At 41.9% G+C, this 15330-nt stretch overlaps 1 protein-coding gene across 8 annotated transcripts in view; it reads left to right on the top strand.

Annotated features, from left to right (window-relative positions):
• Nucleotides 1-15330, top strand: part of ryr2a (ryanodine receptor 2a (cardiac)) — a 76646-nt gene that overhangs the window by 33425 nt on the left and 27891 nt on the right. For 7 of the 8 annotated variants that reach the window (XM_053865812.1, XM_053865813.1, XM_053865814.1 and 4 more), the window contains 40 exons: nt 29-233; nt 326-430; nt 499-602; nt 692-775; nt 923-1082; nt 1833-1980; nt 2092-2195; nt 3721-3825; nt 4067-4241; nt 4426-4634; nt 4994-5170; nt 5257-5402; nt 5480-5594; nt 5663-5823; nt 5935-6094; nt 6430-6516; nt 6694-6825; nt 6917-7011; nt 7422-7597; nt 7679-8313; nt 8408-8608; nt 8761-8866; nt 8945-9088; nt 9180-9307; nt 9794-9939; nt 10238-10352; nt 10448-10580; nt 10932-11035; nt 11312-11447; nt 11530-11716; nt 11975-12080; nt 12154-12274; nt 12468-12637; nt 12948-13168; nt 13339-13429; nt 13683-13823; nt 13898-14061; nt 14475-14553; nt 14644-14733; nt 14815-14952. In XM_053865812.1, the coding sequence (XP_053721787.1) occupies nt 29-233; nt 326-430; nt 499-602; nt 692-775; nt 923-1082; nt 1833-1980; nt 2092-2195; nt 3721-3825; nt 4067-4241; nt 4426-4634; nt 4994-5170; nt 5257-5402; nt 5480-5594; nt 5663-5823; nt 5935-6094; nt 6430-6516; nt 6694-6825; nt 6917-7011; nt 7422-7597; nt 7679-8313; nt 8408-8608; nt 8761-8866; nt 8945-9088; nt 9180-9307; nt 9794-9939; nt 10238-10352; nt 10448-10580; nt 10932-11035; nt 11312-11447; nt 11530-11716; nt 11975-12080; nt 12154-12274; nt 12468-12637; nt 12948-13168; nt 13339-13429; nt 13683-13823; nt 13898-14061; nt 14475-14553; nt 14644-14733; nt 14815-14952 (6004 nt within the window). The remainder of the gene's footprint in view (nt 1-28; nt 234-325; nt 431-498; nt 603-691; nt 776-922; nt 1083-1832; nt 1981-2091; nt 2196-3720; nt 3826-4066; nt 4242-4425; nt 4635-4993; nt 5171-5256; nt 5403-5479; nt 5595-5662; nt 5824-5934; nt 6095-6429; nt 6517-6693; nt 6826-6916; nt 7012-7421; nt 7598-7678; nt 8314-8407; nt 8609-8760; nt 8867-8944; nt 9089-9179; nt 9308-9793; nt 9940-10237; nt 10353-10447; nt 10581-10931; nt 11036-11311; nt 11448-11529; nt 11717-11974; nt 12081-12153; nt 12275-12467; nt 12638-12947; nt 13169-13338; nt 13430-13682; nt 13824-13897; nt 14062-14474; nt 14554-14643; nt 14734-14814; nt 14953-15330) is intronic. The other variant, XM_053865817.1, reaches the window with a different exon arrangement.

Below are 15330 nucleotides of genomic sequence, written 5' to 3' on the forward strand. Positions count from 1 at the left end.
ATGACAACAAGTTGTTTTTTTAATGCAGAATCCGCTTTCTTCTTGGTGGACGCCATGGAGAGTTCAAGTTCCTCCCCCCTCCTGGCTATGCTCCCTGCTATGAAGCTGTGTTACCAAGGGAGAAGCTAAAGCTAGAGGCCGGCCAGGACCAGGCAGTCGCTGGAGACTTGCTGGGACCGACAGTCACTTTGAGCCAAGCTGCATTTACCCCGACTCCCGTTGACACCAGCCAGGTGAACACTACTGTTTCGGTCACTGCAAAGTGTTTTGTCTTTTAACAAACAAAATTTGGCTTGAAATGGCAACGATTATCTTTTGCATGTAGATCGTTTTGCCGCCTCATTTAGAGAGGATACGGGAGATGCTTGCTGAAAACATTCATGAATTATGGGTAATGAACAAGATCGAGTTGGGCTGGACTTATGGAGCCGTGAGTAGCACACTTTTCTCCGCAACATTGATCATAGTCTTCTCTTAAGCCAGATGTTGTTTTCTCAGGTACGAGACGACAACAAGCGGCAACACCCTTGCCTAGTGGAATTCTCCAAACTTCCAGAGCAGGAAAGAAGCTACAATTTACAGATGTCTCTGGAGACACTCAAGTAAAAACATCATTTTGTTTTGTCCTACGTGCAATGTACCATGACTTCACTGGTCTATTTATGAACAAGTGAAACGACATGTTTTACAGAACCCTGCTGGCTTTGGGTTGCCATGTTGGTCTAGCAGATGAGTACGCTGTGGAAAAAGTTAAAAGCATGAAACTGTCAAAAACGTAAGTATGCATAAAAAAAACAGACAATAAATTGAAATTCTTCTTTTTAAGGTGCTGTGATCAGTGAAACACATACTGATGACAATTGAGGGGAAAAACGTTTTCAGTGATCCAATTTGCTCTTTTGTCTGTTCAATATCACTACAGCTACCAGCTTTCCAGTGGTTACAAGCCTGCGCCTCTGGACCTCAGTCACATCAAGCTGACGTCCACACAAGAAGCCATGGTGGACAAGTTGGCGGAGAATGCACACAATGTCTGGGCAAGAGACCGCATCCGCCAGGGTTGGACGTATGGCATCCAACAGGTCAGGTTCTTTTCTTTACTGACATTTTGTGATATGTACTCCAAAGGGCTTGGCTCATGCCTGTTTCATACTTGCTTAATATGTTGATATGTTGCTCAACCTGCACTAAATATAGGAAATTTGAATGAGACTGAATGTCCTTCAGACCACTGATTTCAACACAGTGGTGGATCACTTGGTCTTCATTTCATACTGGATTGAGATAGTCATGTCACTTCGCTAATGAATATGGCTATGAAAATATTAAATAGACAATACTCTCTCTTTGTAGAAAATATACCTGCACCCATAGTGGATTGAGTGCACCCATGTAAACAGACAGAGGCCACTGTCCCCGTCAACCTAGGCCATACAACAATTTCATGGCTTCACATTGAAGCTGGACTACTTTAGGCTTTGGTTTGAAAGGCACTCTTTTTTTGGCTAGAGAAAGAAAAGTTCACTATCTTTGAGAGTTCATTTGGTGCAACAATGAATATTTTAGTCTGAGTGCATTATCTTGCAAAATAGATCATGCTCACATACTAATGTAGAAATAACAAGCATGACAAGTTCAAGATTAATATCAAATCCTTTCTGCTGTGGTACATGATGGCTAGCTGCTTATCTTGAATTGAAAGAGCACAGCTGAATGCAAGAGAGGAAAATAAGTTTGTAAAATAATAGTTCCTGCTTTTTGTGTGTGTTTGAAATCACTAGCTGTAAGTACATTTTTCATCTTTTATTCATTTCACTCCGTCTGTCTCTAAGGATGTGAAAAATCGGAGGAATCCTCGCCTGGTGCCCTATACTCTGTTGGATGAGAGGACCAAGAAGTCAAACAAAGACAGCCTGAGAGAAGCTGTCAGGACTCTTCTGGGTTACGGCTACAACCTGGAAGCTCCTGACCAGGACCATGGTACTTCAACCCTTGTCTCACATGACTTGCTATAAAAGGGCTAAATATAACTGATTAGATTTATTTCATGTGCATTGATTGATCTGTCTCTCCTGGCTTTTATCTCAACAGCATCTCAGTCTAATCCCAGCAACTTGTCTGCAGAGAGGTTCCGCATATTCAGAGCTGAAAAAACCTACTGTGTTCAAACTGGCAAGTGGTACTTTGAGCTTGAGGTAAGAAAAAAACTACAATCATTTGTCCTCGGGAAAATACTGTTATATCATGATCAAAAACAACAATACTATTGTCGTGATATAGTGGATGTCCAGTGCTCCATCTTCTCCTTTGCTGCCAGGTCATCAACACAATTATTATTTTAATGCCTTCTGATTCTTGGTTACAAATTCAATGAGAAGTCTGGAACACATTGGCATCATCATCTTGCCTTCAGCAAGTGAAATACTGCCTCAATTGTGTTCAGGTTGGGTGAGTGATTTGGCCATGGCACACATTCCCCTCCTTTTCATCTACATTGTGAATTGTTGTCCATTGAGTTGTGCAGCATTTGGTTGAATATGAATATACACTGCCTGGCCAAAAAAAAAGTCGCCACCTGGATTTAACTAAGCAAATAAGTATGGGGTTGCTGCAGTTGGTCAGGTCTAGGTTCAGCAACATTACGTGCTCAAAGAATGAGGTCAGCTGACTACCTGAATATACTGAATGACCAGGTCATTCCATCAATGGATTTTTTCTTCTCTGATGGCATGGGCATATTCCAAGATGACAATGCCAGGATTCATTGGGCTCAAACTGTGAAAGACTGGTTCAGGGAGCATGAGACACATGGATTGGCCATCTCATTGAGAATCTTTGGGATGTGCTGGAGAAGGCTTTGCGGAGCGGTCAGACTCTACCATCATCAATGCAAGATCTTGGTGAAAAATTAATGCACCAGTGGATGGAAATAAATCTTGTGACATTGCAGAAGCTTATCGAAACCGGATATATATCGCCGGATTGGCTAACCCATATGTGCTTGCAGGGTTGGAACCAAAACCTGCACCCACACGGACCTTTTGGCATTCAGTTTGACACCCCTGTTTTAGATCATAAACTCTTCCTTTGCTTCTTCACTGTCCAGTGGATGTTGTCTTAGAAGGCTCTTGTAGTTGTTGTTTGGTGAACTGTAATCTGGCCCTCCTGTTTTTGAGGCTTGCCAGTGGGTGACATCTTGAAGCCTATGTACTCAGCCTCCTGAAGTGCTTCTGATTGATACATGACACCCTAGGGGCGGTGTTATTGATCTGCTGTGCCAACTGCTGTGACGGGTATTCCTTCCCCAGAGAGTGAATTGTTCTGCCATCCACCATTGTCAGTAGTCTTCAGTGTCTTTCTGTGTTGTCATTTCACTGGTGTTTTCTCTTTCCAGTGTTTCAAACAGTTGGCAGCTCTTTGGATCTCATATTGAGAATTGACAGCAATAGATCCCAATTGCATTCAGCACATTTGAAATTAACTCCAGACCTCTGGTTGGCACCATATAAAAATTCATCATGGGAGTCCTGTTCCTTTCATTTAAAATCCTATACTACTCCTATACAATACTTAGGTTTGATAACTGACTCAGATTGTTTAATCATTAATTATGATTTGCTAATATTTTGTGATGGAAGTAGACAGTTCCAATAGGAGCTGTAGTGACATCTGGCTAATCTAAATGTGAAAAGGTTGCTCTGTGTCTACTTCATTGAACAGGTACTCTCTGCTGGAGAAATGAGGGTCGGCTGGGCCCGACCTGGGTGTTTGCCAGATCAGGAACTTGGCACAGATGACCAGGCCTTTGTCTTTGATGGTTTCAAGGTAGAGCACATAATTCAATTAAAACTAGAACAGCACTGAGGCATCGATTGCCTTCGTAATGTCAGGCTTTATGAAAACACAGCATACAATTAATATACTGCCCAAGGCCAGCAATGCAATCCAAAGTTTTAGAGCTGTCCTGGTAGTTTGATTAAAATATATCCGTCTGTTATGCAGTCTTTCTTACCACTTTGTAGCCAAGTGCTGAGCTCACAAGGTCTAACGTGTATTTCTTTCACAGGTCCAGCGCTGGCACCAAGGCAATGAGCACTTTGGGCGTTCATGGCAAACAGGTGATGTGGTGGGCTGCATGGTGGATCTCAATGAACACACCATGATGTTCACTCTAAATGGCGAAGTCTTGCTGGATGACTCTGGGTCAGAACTGGCCTTCAAAGACTTTGAGGCAGGAGAAGGTTGGTACTCTCAGTGATGTGTGTTACAATTGTGTATCGGTGCACAGTAAGAATCAGTAACCATCCCATTAACAAAATGACACCAAGCGCAACTTCCCTCCTATATAGTACTGATGTTTAATTTGTGCACTGGGACTGGAGAGTAATTGTTGAATTAATTAGCAGCTCTCCCTTGGTTTCCCAGGGTTTATTCCTGTGTGCAGTCTTGGCGTCTGTCAAGTGGGCAGGATGAACTTTGGCAAAGATGTCAGCACCCTGAAATACTTCACCATATGTGGACTGCAGGAGGGCTATGAACCCTTTGCAGTCAACATGAACCGAGATGTCACCATGTGGCTCAGCAAGAGGCTACCTCAGTTTGTACCTGTGCCTGCCCACCACCAGCACATAGAGGTGAAGCCTTTGACATCTTCAAAAATATTTCAACAATGGATACATGAGCTAGTCAGCTGTTAACTTTTTTGGGTTTGTTTGTTTTCCTTTGTTTTTCCTCATGCAATTGTCCTTCTTTCCTGTTATTAAATATTAGTAAGTAAGTACATTTAAATTTCCAGTGGTATATTCGAATGAGATAAAATGAGGTTTTATTTTATTGCTGCACTTACAAAAAAAAAGATATAAACTTTCCTAAAAGTATCCAAAGCCCTGAAGCTAGCCCTGACGTCTTTTGAAAATGAGTGTCCCCACACAGCTGACTGAATGTTTGTTTTCTGGACTAATGTATTCTATTTCTTTGTTTTGAAACTGATCAGGTGACAAGAATAGATGGATCAGTGGAGTCCTGCCCTTGCCTGAAAGTCACTCAGAAGTCATTTGGCTCCCAGAACAGCAACACTGACATTACCTTCTACAGACTGAGCATGCCCATAGAGTGTGCTGAATCCTTCTCAAGGTCCCATCAAAACAGCAGCCTCTACTCACCAAAGAATGTGAGTGAAACTTGCAGGAACAGACCTTGTTGACCAAAGGTTAAATTGCGTTTTTGTAGTGTGTGAAACTATGTGTGTCTCTGTAGGAACTGGATGACATTGAAAATGTGTCGGACTTTGAGGTGCTGATGAAATCCCCTCACAGTCACAATGGCCCCAGTGGATCAGACCGAGACGAATTCAACAACCACAAAGATTATAACCAAGAGAAACCATCCAAGCTAAAGCAGCGGTAAGTCCTACTTATGTGATGTCAGGAGTGGCCTACTCTGATCTGTCTACACTATGAATTGCTTTTGTCTGGGTCAGGTTTCTGTTGAAAAGAAACAAACCGGACAACAGCTGCCCCACATCTGCTCGCCTGCCTGAAGAAGTAATAGCCGATGAAAAGGAAGACTTTGAATTCCTCATTCAAGCTTCCACTGTAAGACAAGTTTCTTTTAACTTTCTCCTTCTGCAGGACAGTTAGTATTCTCTCTTCTCTCTACACAGCACTTCTATTCCGTGCGGATCTTTCCAGGCCAGGAACCCAGCAGTGTTTGGGTGGGATGGGTCACATCTGATTTCCATCAGTATGACCCAAACTTTGATTTACACAATGTGAAAACTGTGACTGTAACTCTTGGAGACGAGAAAGGCAAGGTTCATGAGAGGTCAGTGCTTCATCTTTAACCATATTGTTGGTGCAGAAGACGCTGTACGTTTTAAGAAAAGGCTCCATTCCGAAGAAATACACTAAGCTATTTGTTTGGCTGCCCCTGTAGTATCAAGCGAAGTAACTGCTACATGGTGTGGGCTGGAGAGAGCAGCACTCCCAGCCAGGGAAGGAACAACAACGGATTAGAGATTGGATGTCTGGTGGACACGACCAATGGACTCTTGACTTTCACTGCAAATGGAAAAGAACTAGGCACATACTATCAGGTGAAAGCTAATCCCAGGATTCATGTCAGCATGTTCCATACCATTAAACATGTTATCTCATGTTCCATGAATTTGCTACAGAGCAAGTATAATTTTCAGGTATTGAGCACACTGCAAGCTATGACATGTGATGATGACAGGGTTAACAGTTAAATAAAATTCAGAGTAAGACAGGTGCACTACCAGTGAAAAAGTTCACAACAATTATAACTGAATGAGCAAGGTTTGCTATGATGCCAATAGTATGCATAACAGAAATATAAAATGCTTTACCTCTATGTCTATAGTTATTGCAGGGCAGTAATAACGTGTTCTCTAACCCAAATCCTGCACAGGTGGAACCAAGTACTAAACTTTTCCCAGCCGTCTTCGCCAAAGCCACGAGCCCCAACGTGTTCCAGTTCGAGCTGGGTCGTTTAAAGGTCAGATGTCAGCATTTTTTTATCAGTTATTTTAGAGAGTCATTTTAAGACTCTGTTTATAACGCCCTGCATTCTTTTATTGGTTTTGTTTGCCCTGATCTGATCCATTAAATAATAATTTTTTGGCACTGTTCATCTGACTTCTTTGACTTTCTTTTGCTTTTTTGTGCGTGTCAGAATGTGATGCCGCTGTCATCGGGTCTGTTTATGAGTGAGAGGAAGAATGCCGTCCCTCAGTGTCCCCCACGGCTGCATGTGCAGTTCCTTACTCCTGTGCTCTGGAGTCGTGTTCCCAACCACTTACTCAAGGTAGTGGCTTCTCTCATGGAATTCTCCATAACTTTGAAATTGATATGCATGATGAACTTGTTTGTATTAATTAGAAATGTTTTTTGATCAGGTCTCAACATCCAGGGTGAATGACAGGCACGGCTGGCTGGTCCAGTGTAATGAGCCTTTGCAATTCATGGCGCTTCACATTCCTGAGGAGAACAGGTAGATTCTACAGATGCATTATATTACATTCTTTCCAAAACACAATTCCTGAAAATTGCTCCCTGGTAGCTAGCTGTTGGTAAGCATTAATTAGCAGCAAAAATGTGCAGTATTGGCATGTAGAGGAGTGCATTAGATATAGTCGCAATCAAAAAGACTAAAAGACAGTCTTCTCTTCACTTAAGGATCAACAGGGTACACATGGTTGTTTAATGGTCTGATTCTATACACATGGATGCGTTTTTATCTTTTCCCTTCCGTTTTGGACTCAAGTCCATTCCATGTATATTGAGAAGGAGCAGAGTGGAGAAGAATTGCTCTTCTACTCCTCGCGTGCAGTATATCCATGTTGCTGACTGCTTTCCATGACTTTGTCTAATATAGATGTGATGTCCTTTCTTGTCGTTCAGGTCAGTGGACATTTTGGAGCTATCTGAGCAAAGTGACTTGTTAAAGTTTCACTACCACACCCTGCGGCTGTACTCTGCTATCTGTGCACTTGGAAACAACCGAGTGGCTCACGTCCTCTGCTCACATGTGGATGAGGCGCAGCTTCTGCAGGCCATAGAGAACAAGTACATGCCAGGTGTGTTAACATTAGGATCAATTCAATACTGCACAAATAGTAGTATTTCTATATAATATTTTCTTGCCTAAATCTTTTTAGGTTTCCTTCGTGCGGGTTACTATGACCTGCTTATTGACATCCACCTCAGCAGCTACGCTACCGCACGTCTGATGATGAACAATGAATACATTGTCCCCATGACTGGGGAAACCAAGAGTATTACGCTGTTTCCCGACGAGAAGAAGAAACATGGCCTCCCTGGAATCGGCCTGAGCACTTCTCTCAGACCCAGAATGCACTTTTCATCCCCAAGTTTTGTTTGTGGGACTGGTTCTGCTTGTCGCAGCAGTGACAACAATGGATCAGGTTCAGGAGATTTTTTTCAATATAGTCCTGAATTTCCCTTGGACGTCCTGAAAATAAAAACCATCGAGATGCTGACGGAAGCTGTTCGAGAAGGAAGCATGCATGTCAGAGATCCAATAGGGGGCAGCACTGAATTTCTCTTCGTTCCCCTTATCAAACTCTTTTACACCATGCTCATAATGGGGGTCTTCCAAGACAGAGATCTCAAAAACATTCTTCGACTGATTGAACCATCAGTGTTCTCAGAGCGACGGGACGGGTTAAACGAGAAAGAGAAGGATGTGAGAACTGAGGGGGGCGAGGATGGCTGGAACATGCCAAAAGAAGGACTCTTACAGATGAAGCTTCCTGAGCCTGTCAAGCTGCAGGTGACCACGTCTCTACTATTTTATGCAGTGAGGAAGCTCTTTCCCATTGCTCAACAATAGGTAAACATCATTCTTTTTTGTGTCTCTGTTTTAGATGTGCAATGTGTTGCAGTACCTGTGTGACTGCCAGGTACGCCATCGTATTGAAGCAGTGGTGGCCTTCTCAGATGACTTTGTAGCAGGTCTTCAAGACAACCAGAGGTTTCGCTACAATGAAGTGATGCTGGCACTTAACATGTCTGCTGCCCTCACTGCCAAAAAGACCAAAGAGTTCAGATCGCCTCCTCAGGAGCAGGTCAGAGCACAAACACATCTATATCAAAGTAAACTAAATGCTGTAGCTGGTAGAATACAACCATGTTCATGTGGTGTTTGATTGTTGTTTGGATGATGGTTATTATGCCCCCCTCAACTGTTGTTGTACCTGTGAATCGATCTTTCCTGTAGATCAACATGCTACTCAACTTTAAGGATGAGAAGCAGGACTGCCCATGTCCCGAGTATATACGTGAACAGCTACTTGACTTTCACGAGGACCTGATGAGACACTGTGGTAAAATACTCACTGTCTGTTGTGTGTGTACACTACAAACACCACAAGGGGTTTGCTCAGCGATCACCTGTCTGTCAGGTATAGAGTTGGACGATGACGGTTCACTGGATGGAGACAATGACTTCACCATCCGAGGTCGACTCATGTCTTTGGTAGAGAAGGTTTCAAACTTGAAAAAGAAGATGGCGAACCTTCCAGAGGAAAAGAAGGACCGAAAGCCTAGTCAGTCCATTTGTCAAACAATTTCAGCAATTATGACACTATTGCATGGTCAAAATATGGTCGGGAAACCAACTGTTTTCTCTCCTTGTAGGTACGTTACAGCAGTTGATCTCTGACACAATGGTTCGCTGGGCTCAGGAGTCTGTTATTGAAGATCCTGATCTGGTCAGAGCCATGTTTGTCCTTCTACACCGGCAGTACGATGGCATTGGAGGACAGGTGTGAGCTCATAGCACATATGCACAGCTACTTTACATCTTAAAAAGCCTCAATGGGATTATTATCATTGTTCACCATTTGGTTTTTGTCTGACAGCTGCTTTTGTCTGCTGTTATTTCTGAAGGTGCTCATGTTTAGGGTATTCAAAACTGAAGTGAGACATGAAGTTTGCTGGTTATGAGAGCTTAAATTAATCTGTATACTGTGCAAGGGCTTTACTGTAATTCAACATTCCAATCAAGAATTATGTTTTGTCTTCTTCATCATTAATGTCATCTCTCATCCATTCAGTTGTAGGTGAAAGAAGACATTTAAAGAACTGTTGTGAAACAACACCATAAATTCAATTTATTGGTTATAAACCAAGTGAGAATTGGACCAGAACTATACCAGTTCTATTCCATGTTACTATACGTGGTATGAAGGTGTCATTTTCATGTCAGTGAAATATTGTCCTGCTTTATTTTGTGCTGCACCTCTCTATAGGTCCGGGCACTCCCTAAGACCTACACCATAAATTCTGTATCGATTGAGGACACCATCAACCTGCTGGCTGCGCTTGGACAAATTAGATCTCTGTTGAGCGTCCGCATGGGAAGGGAGGAGGAGAAATTGATGATAAGAGGATTGGGGTAAAGGCTTCTGCTAATTCTTCCCTTCCTTTATTCTACTTCTTCTGTTGCCAAGCTAATGTTCAATCTAGTTTCATAAAATACAGTGGAATTGTTATGTGTTGGCATCTTTTTTTCTTATCCTACATGCAGCATGGTCATGCCAACTCCATGATCAAATTCTGCCCTCTGCAGAGCTATAGACTGAATTACATGCCGTAACTGTATACGTTGTACCGCTTGAGTGTATTTTTTCTCCAACAGTTGCCTATATAGAACTAAAAAAAAATCACAGTCCCATGTTTTTCTTTCTCTGAAGTGACATTATGAACAATAAGGTCTTCTACCAACACCCAAATCTGATGAGAGCTCTGGGAATGCATGAGACTGTCATGGAAGTCATGGTCAATGTGCTGAGTGGAGGAGACTCCAAGGTACGATGGAGGACATGAAACATGATTCTAGTTGATCAGTGCTTTTCTAACCATCAATGGCCTCTAAACACATTTTTGTATGTGCGTTCTTGTAGGAAATCACCTTTCCTAAAATGGTGGCCAACTGTTGTCGTTTCCTCTGTTACTTCTGTCGAATCAGTCGTCAGAATCAGAAGGCCATGTTTGACCATCTCAGCTACCTCCTGGAGAACAGTAGTGTCGGCCTTGGTGAGCAACTAATGAGTTCAGATCCCACATTTAAAAAAGCATGTTATTTATGAGTCTGTAAGTCTTAAATAGGAAATGTTGTGTAATCTTACTTGTTTGTATTTGTAGCCCTCTGAGCTCTCTCTCTCTTTCTCTCTCTCTCTCTCTCTATCTATCTATATATCTATCTGTCTATAAAGTATATATATATATATATATATATATATATATATAACATACATACATATACATACTTTTTATTTCTTTTCTTCCCTCATGTGGGGTAAGAGATGATAGATGCATCTCAATAATTTGCTGATGACCTTGATGGGCTGGATTGCTACATATGGTTTCCTATCGCTGTGTTCCCAGCATCTCCATCCATGCGAGGCTCGACTCCTCTGGATGTGGCTGCAGCTTCAGTCATGGACAACAATGAGCTGGCACTGGCTTTAAGAGAACCTGACCTGGAGAAGGTGATTCAAATACTACTCACATTATGTCCATTTAATATTGGCTGCACAATAGTTCCAACACTTTAATGACAAGCCAGATTCGTTGATGTCATTCATGCCTATTCACTTTTGATGTGGTATGAATTATTATAGAATGAATCACTGTTTTCATGAAATAGGCAGCCGATTTTCTTCTGATCTTCAAGTGACGTAGAAAGCTACCCCTCGTGGATATACTACTAAACAGCTAAAACAAAGAATAAAGAAGTGACACCATTGAGTTTGTGTATCTGACAGGTGGTAAAATATCTTGCTGGGTGCGGACTTCAGAGCTGTGTGATGCTGGTGCGGAAAGGATACCCTGACATTGGGTGGAACCCTGTTGAGGGAGAACGCTACCTGGACTTCTTGCGTTTTGCTGTGTTTTGCAACGGTGACAGCATATCTACTGAAACATCAAGCATCAAGCCTTTTACTGTCAGCTTTAGACTCACTGTTTTTCTGATCTGTTTCAGGTGAAAGTGTGGAAGAGAATGCCAACGTAGTTGTTAGACTTCTCATTCGTCGACCCGAATGTTTTGGCCCTGCTCTTCGTGGAGAGGGAGGGGATGGCTTGTTATCAGCGATGGAGGAGGCCATTAAGATTTCTGAGGATCCATCCAGAGACGGTCCGTCTCCGACATCGGAGAGTATCAAGAGCATGTAAGTTTGGATATTGCTGAATAATATGTAACATTGGAATCTCTTGTGCTTGTTGTCAGTGTTGAGAATACTGCATGTTATTAAACCTCCATGCATCCTCCAACAATGATTTAGCATGATCCTCAAGCTGAAAGGCTTGGTCCATACCTGTAGGCATTAGTGGTTAAGATAACAAGTGCTACAATTTTGGTATCGCTGATATTTAATTCATTTGGATATTGATCAATAGTGAAGTCATATTTTATTATGTGTGGGCAGCGGTGACATCGGGGAGGAAGATGACACCATTCACTTGGGCAATGCCATCATGACCTTCTATGCGGCTCTCATCGACCTGCTCGGTCGTTGTGCTCCAGAAATGCATGTGAGTGAGGCAGATGTGAAGTGAGACAAAAACAGCCTCCTGTTGTTATTCATCAATAACTCTTTCATGTCAGCTAATCCATGCTGGAAAAGGTGAAGCAATCCGCATCAGAGCTATTCTCAGGTCGCTGATTCCCATCGAAGACTTAGTCGGTGTCATCAGTATTGTGTTCTCCATGCCAAGTCTGGCCAAAGGTGAGAAATCACAAACAGGGATGGACGTGGTAAATCACCCTTGCCACTGTTGTTGTGTGTTTGAATTAATGGTAAATAATGTCACAAATGAGTGTAAGTAAACGTAAAATAAAAAAGTTTCCTCAGACAATGAAGAATTAAATGTGGAATTAAAATCAGAAAATCTGAAAATGTGTTCTTGTCCTGTACTCAGATGGCCTAGTTCTGGAACCAGACATGTCTGCTGGTTTCTGTCCAGACCATAAAGCAGCAATGGTTCTATTTTTGGATCGGGTCTATGGAATAGAGGACCAGAATTTCCTTCTTCATCTGCTGGAGGTTGGCTTCTTACCAGACCTAAGAGCAGCTGCTTCTTTGGACACTGTGAGTGACTCTGAAACTTTCTGTCTATTCCAATCGTTCATTCCTCCTTTCGTTTCAAACGCATAAATCTGCCTCATTTGGTAAGGCATCTCAGCCTGTCAAATATCAAAATAAATAATATAGATTATATTAATATAATGTAATATATTATATTATTATATAATATATATAATATTATATAATAAATGAAATATCAATAGAAAGTTTAGAAACTCTTCACCTGCTGTGGCCAAGCACTCCATGTTTGTTTCTCTTTTTGTCTTCCATTGAAATGTACATTCATCTTCTTATACTCTGTGTTTGTGATCAGGTCGCCTTCAGTGCCACAGATATGGCCCTGGCTCTCAATAGGTACCTGTGCACAGCAGTGCTTCCTCTGCTGACTAAATGTGCACCGCTGTTCGCTGGGACTGAGCCATTTGCATCACTCATTGACTCTCTTCTGCACACGGTTTACCGCCTGTCCAAAGGCTGCTGCCTCACTAAAGCTCAGAGAGACTCCATTGAGGAGTGTTTGCTCGCTGTCTGTGGGTAAGGTCAGAATCCAAGTTGCTTGTCATGAGAATTTGATGCTTACAATTTCCACGGTTATTTTTTTCAGTGTTACTCACTGGTTTAGTGAGGGTCGTTTTGCAGTGTGTGCTGGGAAAATTCCCTAATCCTCTAATGTATCTTGTTTTTGTCTCTGCCTGGACATTTAGGAAGCTACGACCCTCAATGATGCAGCATCTTCTGAGGAGGCTGGTCTTTGATGTCCCTGTGCTAAATGAACATACCAAGATGCCGCTCAAGGTAGAAAAAAATGCACATGGTTGTGTTATTTTTGTCTTCAGCCGTCAGGATTAGGCTTGCTTCTTCCCTAGTCATTTCTGACGTGTCTAAACCGATATGGGTCTGAGTGCCACTTACTCCACCAACCAATTGAAATCCACGATAATTGTAAAGCCATTAGGAAGGTGATAGTTTGTCCAGTGCATACTATGTTTTTTTTTTTAAACGTGGTCATCCATATATACACTCAGCTGTACGTCATCTCTGCTGCCAGCTTCTCACCAATCACTACGAGCGCTGCTGGAAGTATTACTGCCTGACTGGAGGCTGGGGAGGTTTTGGTGCCGCTTCTGATGAGGAGCTTCATCTTTCCAGAAGACTATTCTGGGGAATATTCGATGCTCTCTCACACAAAGTAAGTGTTCTCTGTCAATCACTTTGGACATCAAGTCCAAATGAACGCCCTTGACCCATGTTTATGTGATCCAGAAGTACGATCAGGAGCTTTTCAAGCTGGCCTTGCCGTGCCTGAGTGCTGTTGCTGGAGCTCTTCCTCCAGATTACATGGAGTCTAACTACATGACCATGATGGAGAAACAATCTTCCATGGATACAGAGGGGAACTTTACTCCACAGCCAGCTGACACCACTAAGTGAGCCTTCTATTTTCCCATTATGCCATGTTTCATATTTTCATGTTTTGGATGGTTTTGTGTCCAGACTGAATAGTTCAACATTTTTTTGCCTTTATATTGACTGGTATTTGCAGGGGTATTCACCTTGAGACAACAAGACAAGTGATGCTTTTATTCTCTATTTTAACTGTATGATTGCAATATCCATTACTCAAAATGCCAAAACCTTCCTGATCATATAATGTGTGTGTCATTGAGAACATCCATAGCACCAAGAGGAAAGCTGTGGATTTTGTAGAGCATCACAATTCATTTTGTAATTGTGGTAGATATTGTTAGATATAGAAAAAATGAAATGTCAAAATGTGTTCAGATTCCTCTGTATTTTCCTTTTTTTGCTACTCATTATTTGTTGTGTTGTTTGTCATTAGTGTGACTATCCCAGAGAAACTGGACTACTTCATTGTGAGATATGCTGAACACAACCATGAGAAGTGGTGCATAGAGAAGGTATCTACAGAAACAAAGCCAAAAAATGCACCCATGCGGTTTTACGAGCTATAAATTTATGCGCTATACATTCCCATTTGTGTTTGTCAGTTTTCGAATGGCTGGTCTTATGGAGAGCAGGCTTGTGAGATGTCAAAGAGCCACTTCCTGCTTAAGCCCTATAAAAGTCTGTCAGAGAAGGTACCGTAACTAACACACCTGAGTCATAATTTCCAGTGATTGTTGCGCAGAATACTTGAGTTTTTTTTTTTTTCACTGAAGGATAAAGAGGGCTACTGTCTGCCAGTCAGAGAGTGTTTAAAGACCATGCTGTCCTGGGGCTGGAGCATCAATAGAATCAGAGATGGGGACCCTGCCAGCCTTCACAACAAGTCCAGGAGAATTTCACAGGCTAGTCAGGTACATTTCACATTTCTCATCTAATTGAAGTAAGATAAAAATACAGTAATGATGAAAAAAACAAACAACATGCATGTTTTGTATTTGAAGTCCAAAGAGCACTGGGGCCAATTTTGTCCCTCCACATATTTTCTTTTAGTCTGGTTTTGCTAGTCAATTAGCCCATGTTTTATATTTCCATGACTATGTTCATTCATTGTCTCAAACATTTTATCTATTTTATACCACTCATAATTCTTTTCACAGGCAACCAACACCATTTAAATCAAATACTTGTGCTGCATCACAACCACTTTCCTTCAATTTACTACGTGTCAAACTGCATTTGCATTACTGATGTTTGGCACCTTGTGGATTTGCAGAATGACATTGATGTGT

The sequence above is a fragment of the Synchiropus splendidus genome, chromosome 5 (assembly GCF_027744825.2).
Source record: "Synchiropus splendidus isolate RoL2022-P1 chromosome 5, RoL_Sspl_1.0, whole genome shotgun sequence".
Lineage (NCBI taxonomy): Eukaryota > Metazoa > Chordata > Actinopteri > Syngnathiformes > Callionymidae > Synchiropus > Synchiropus splendidus.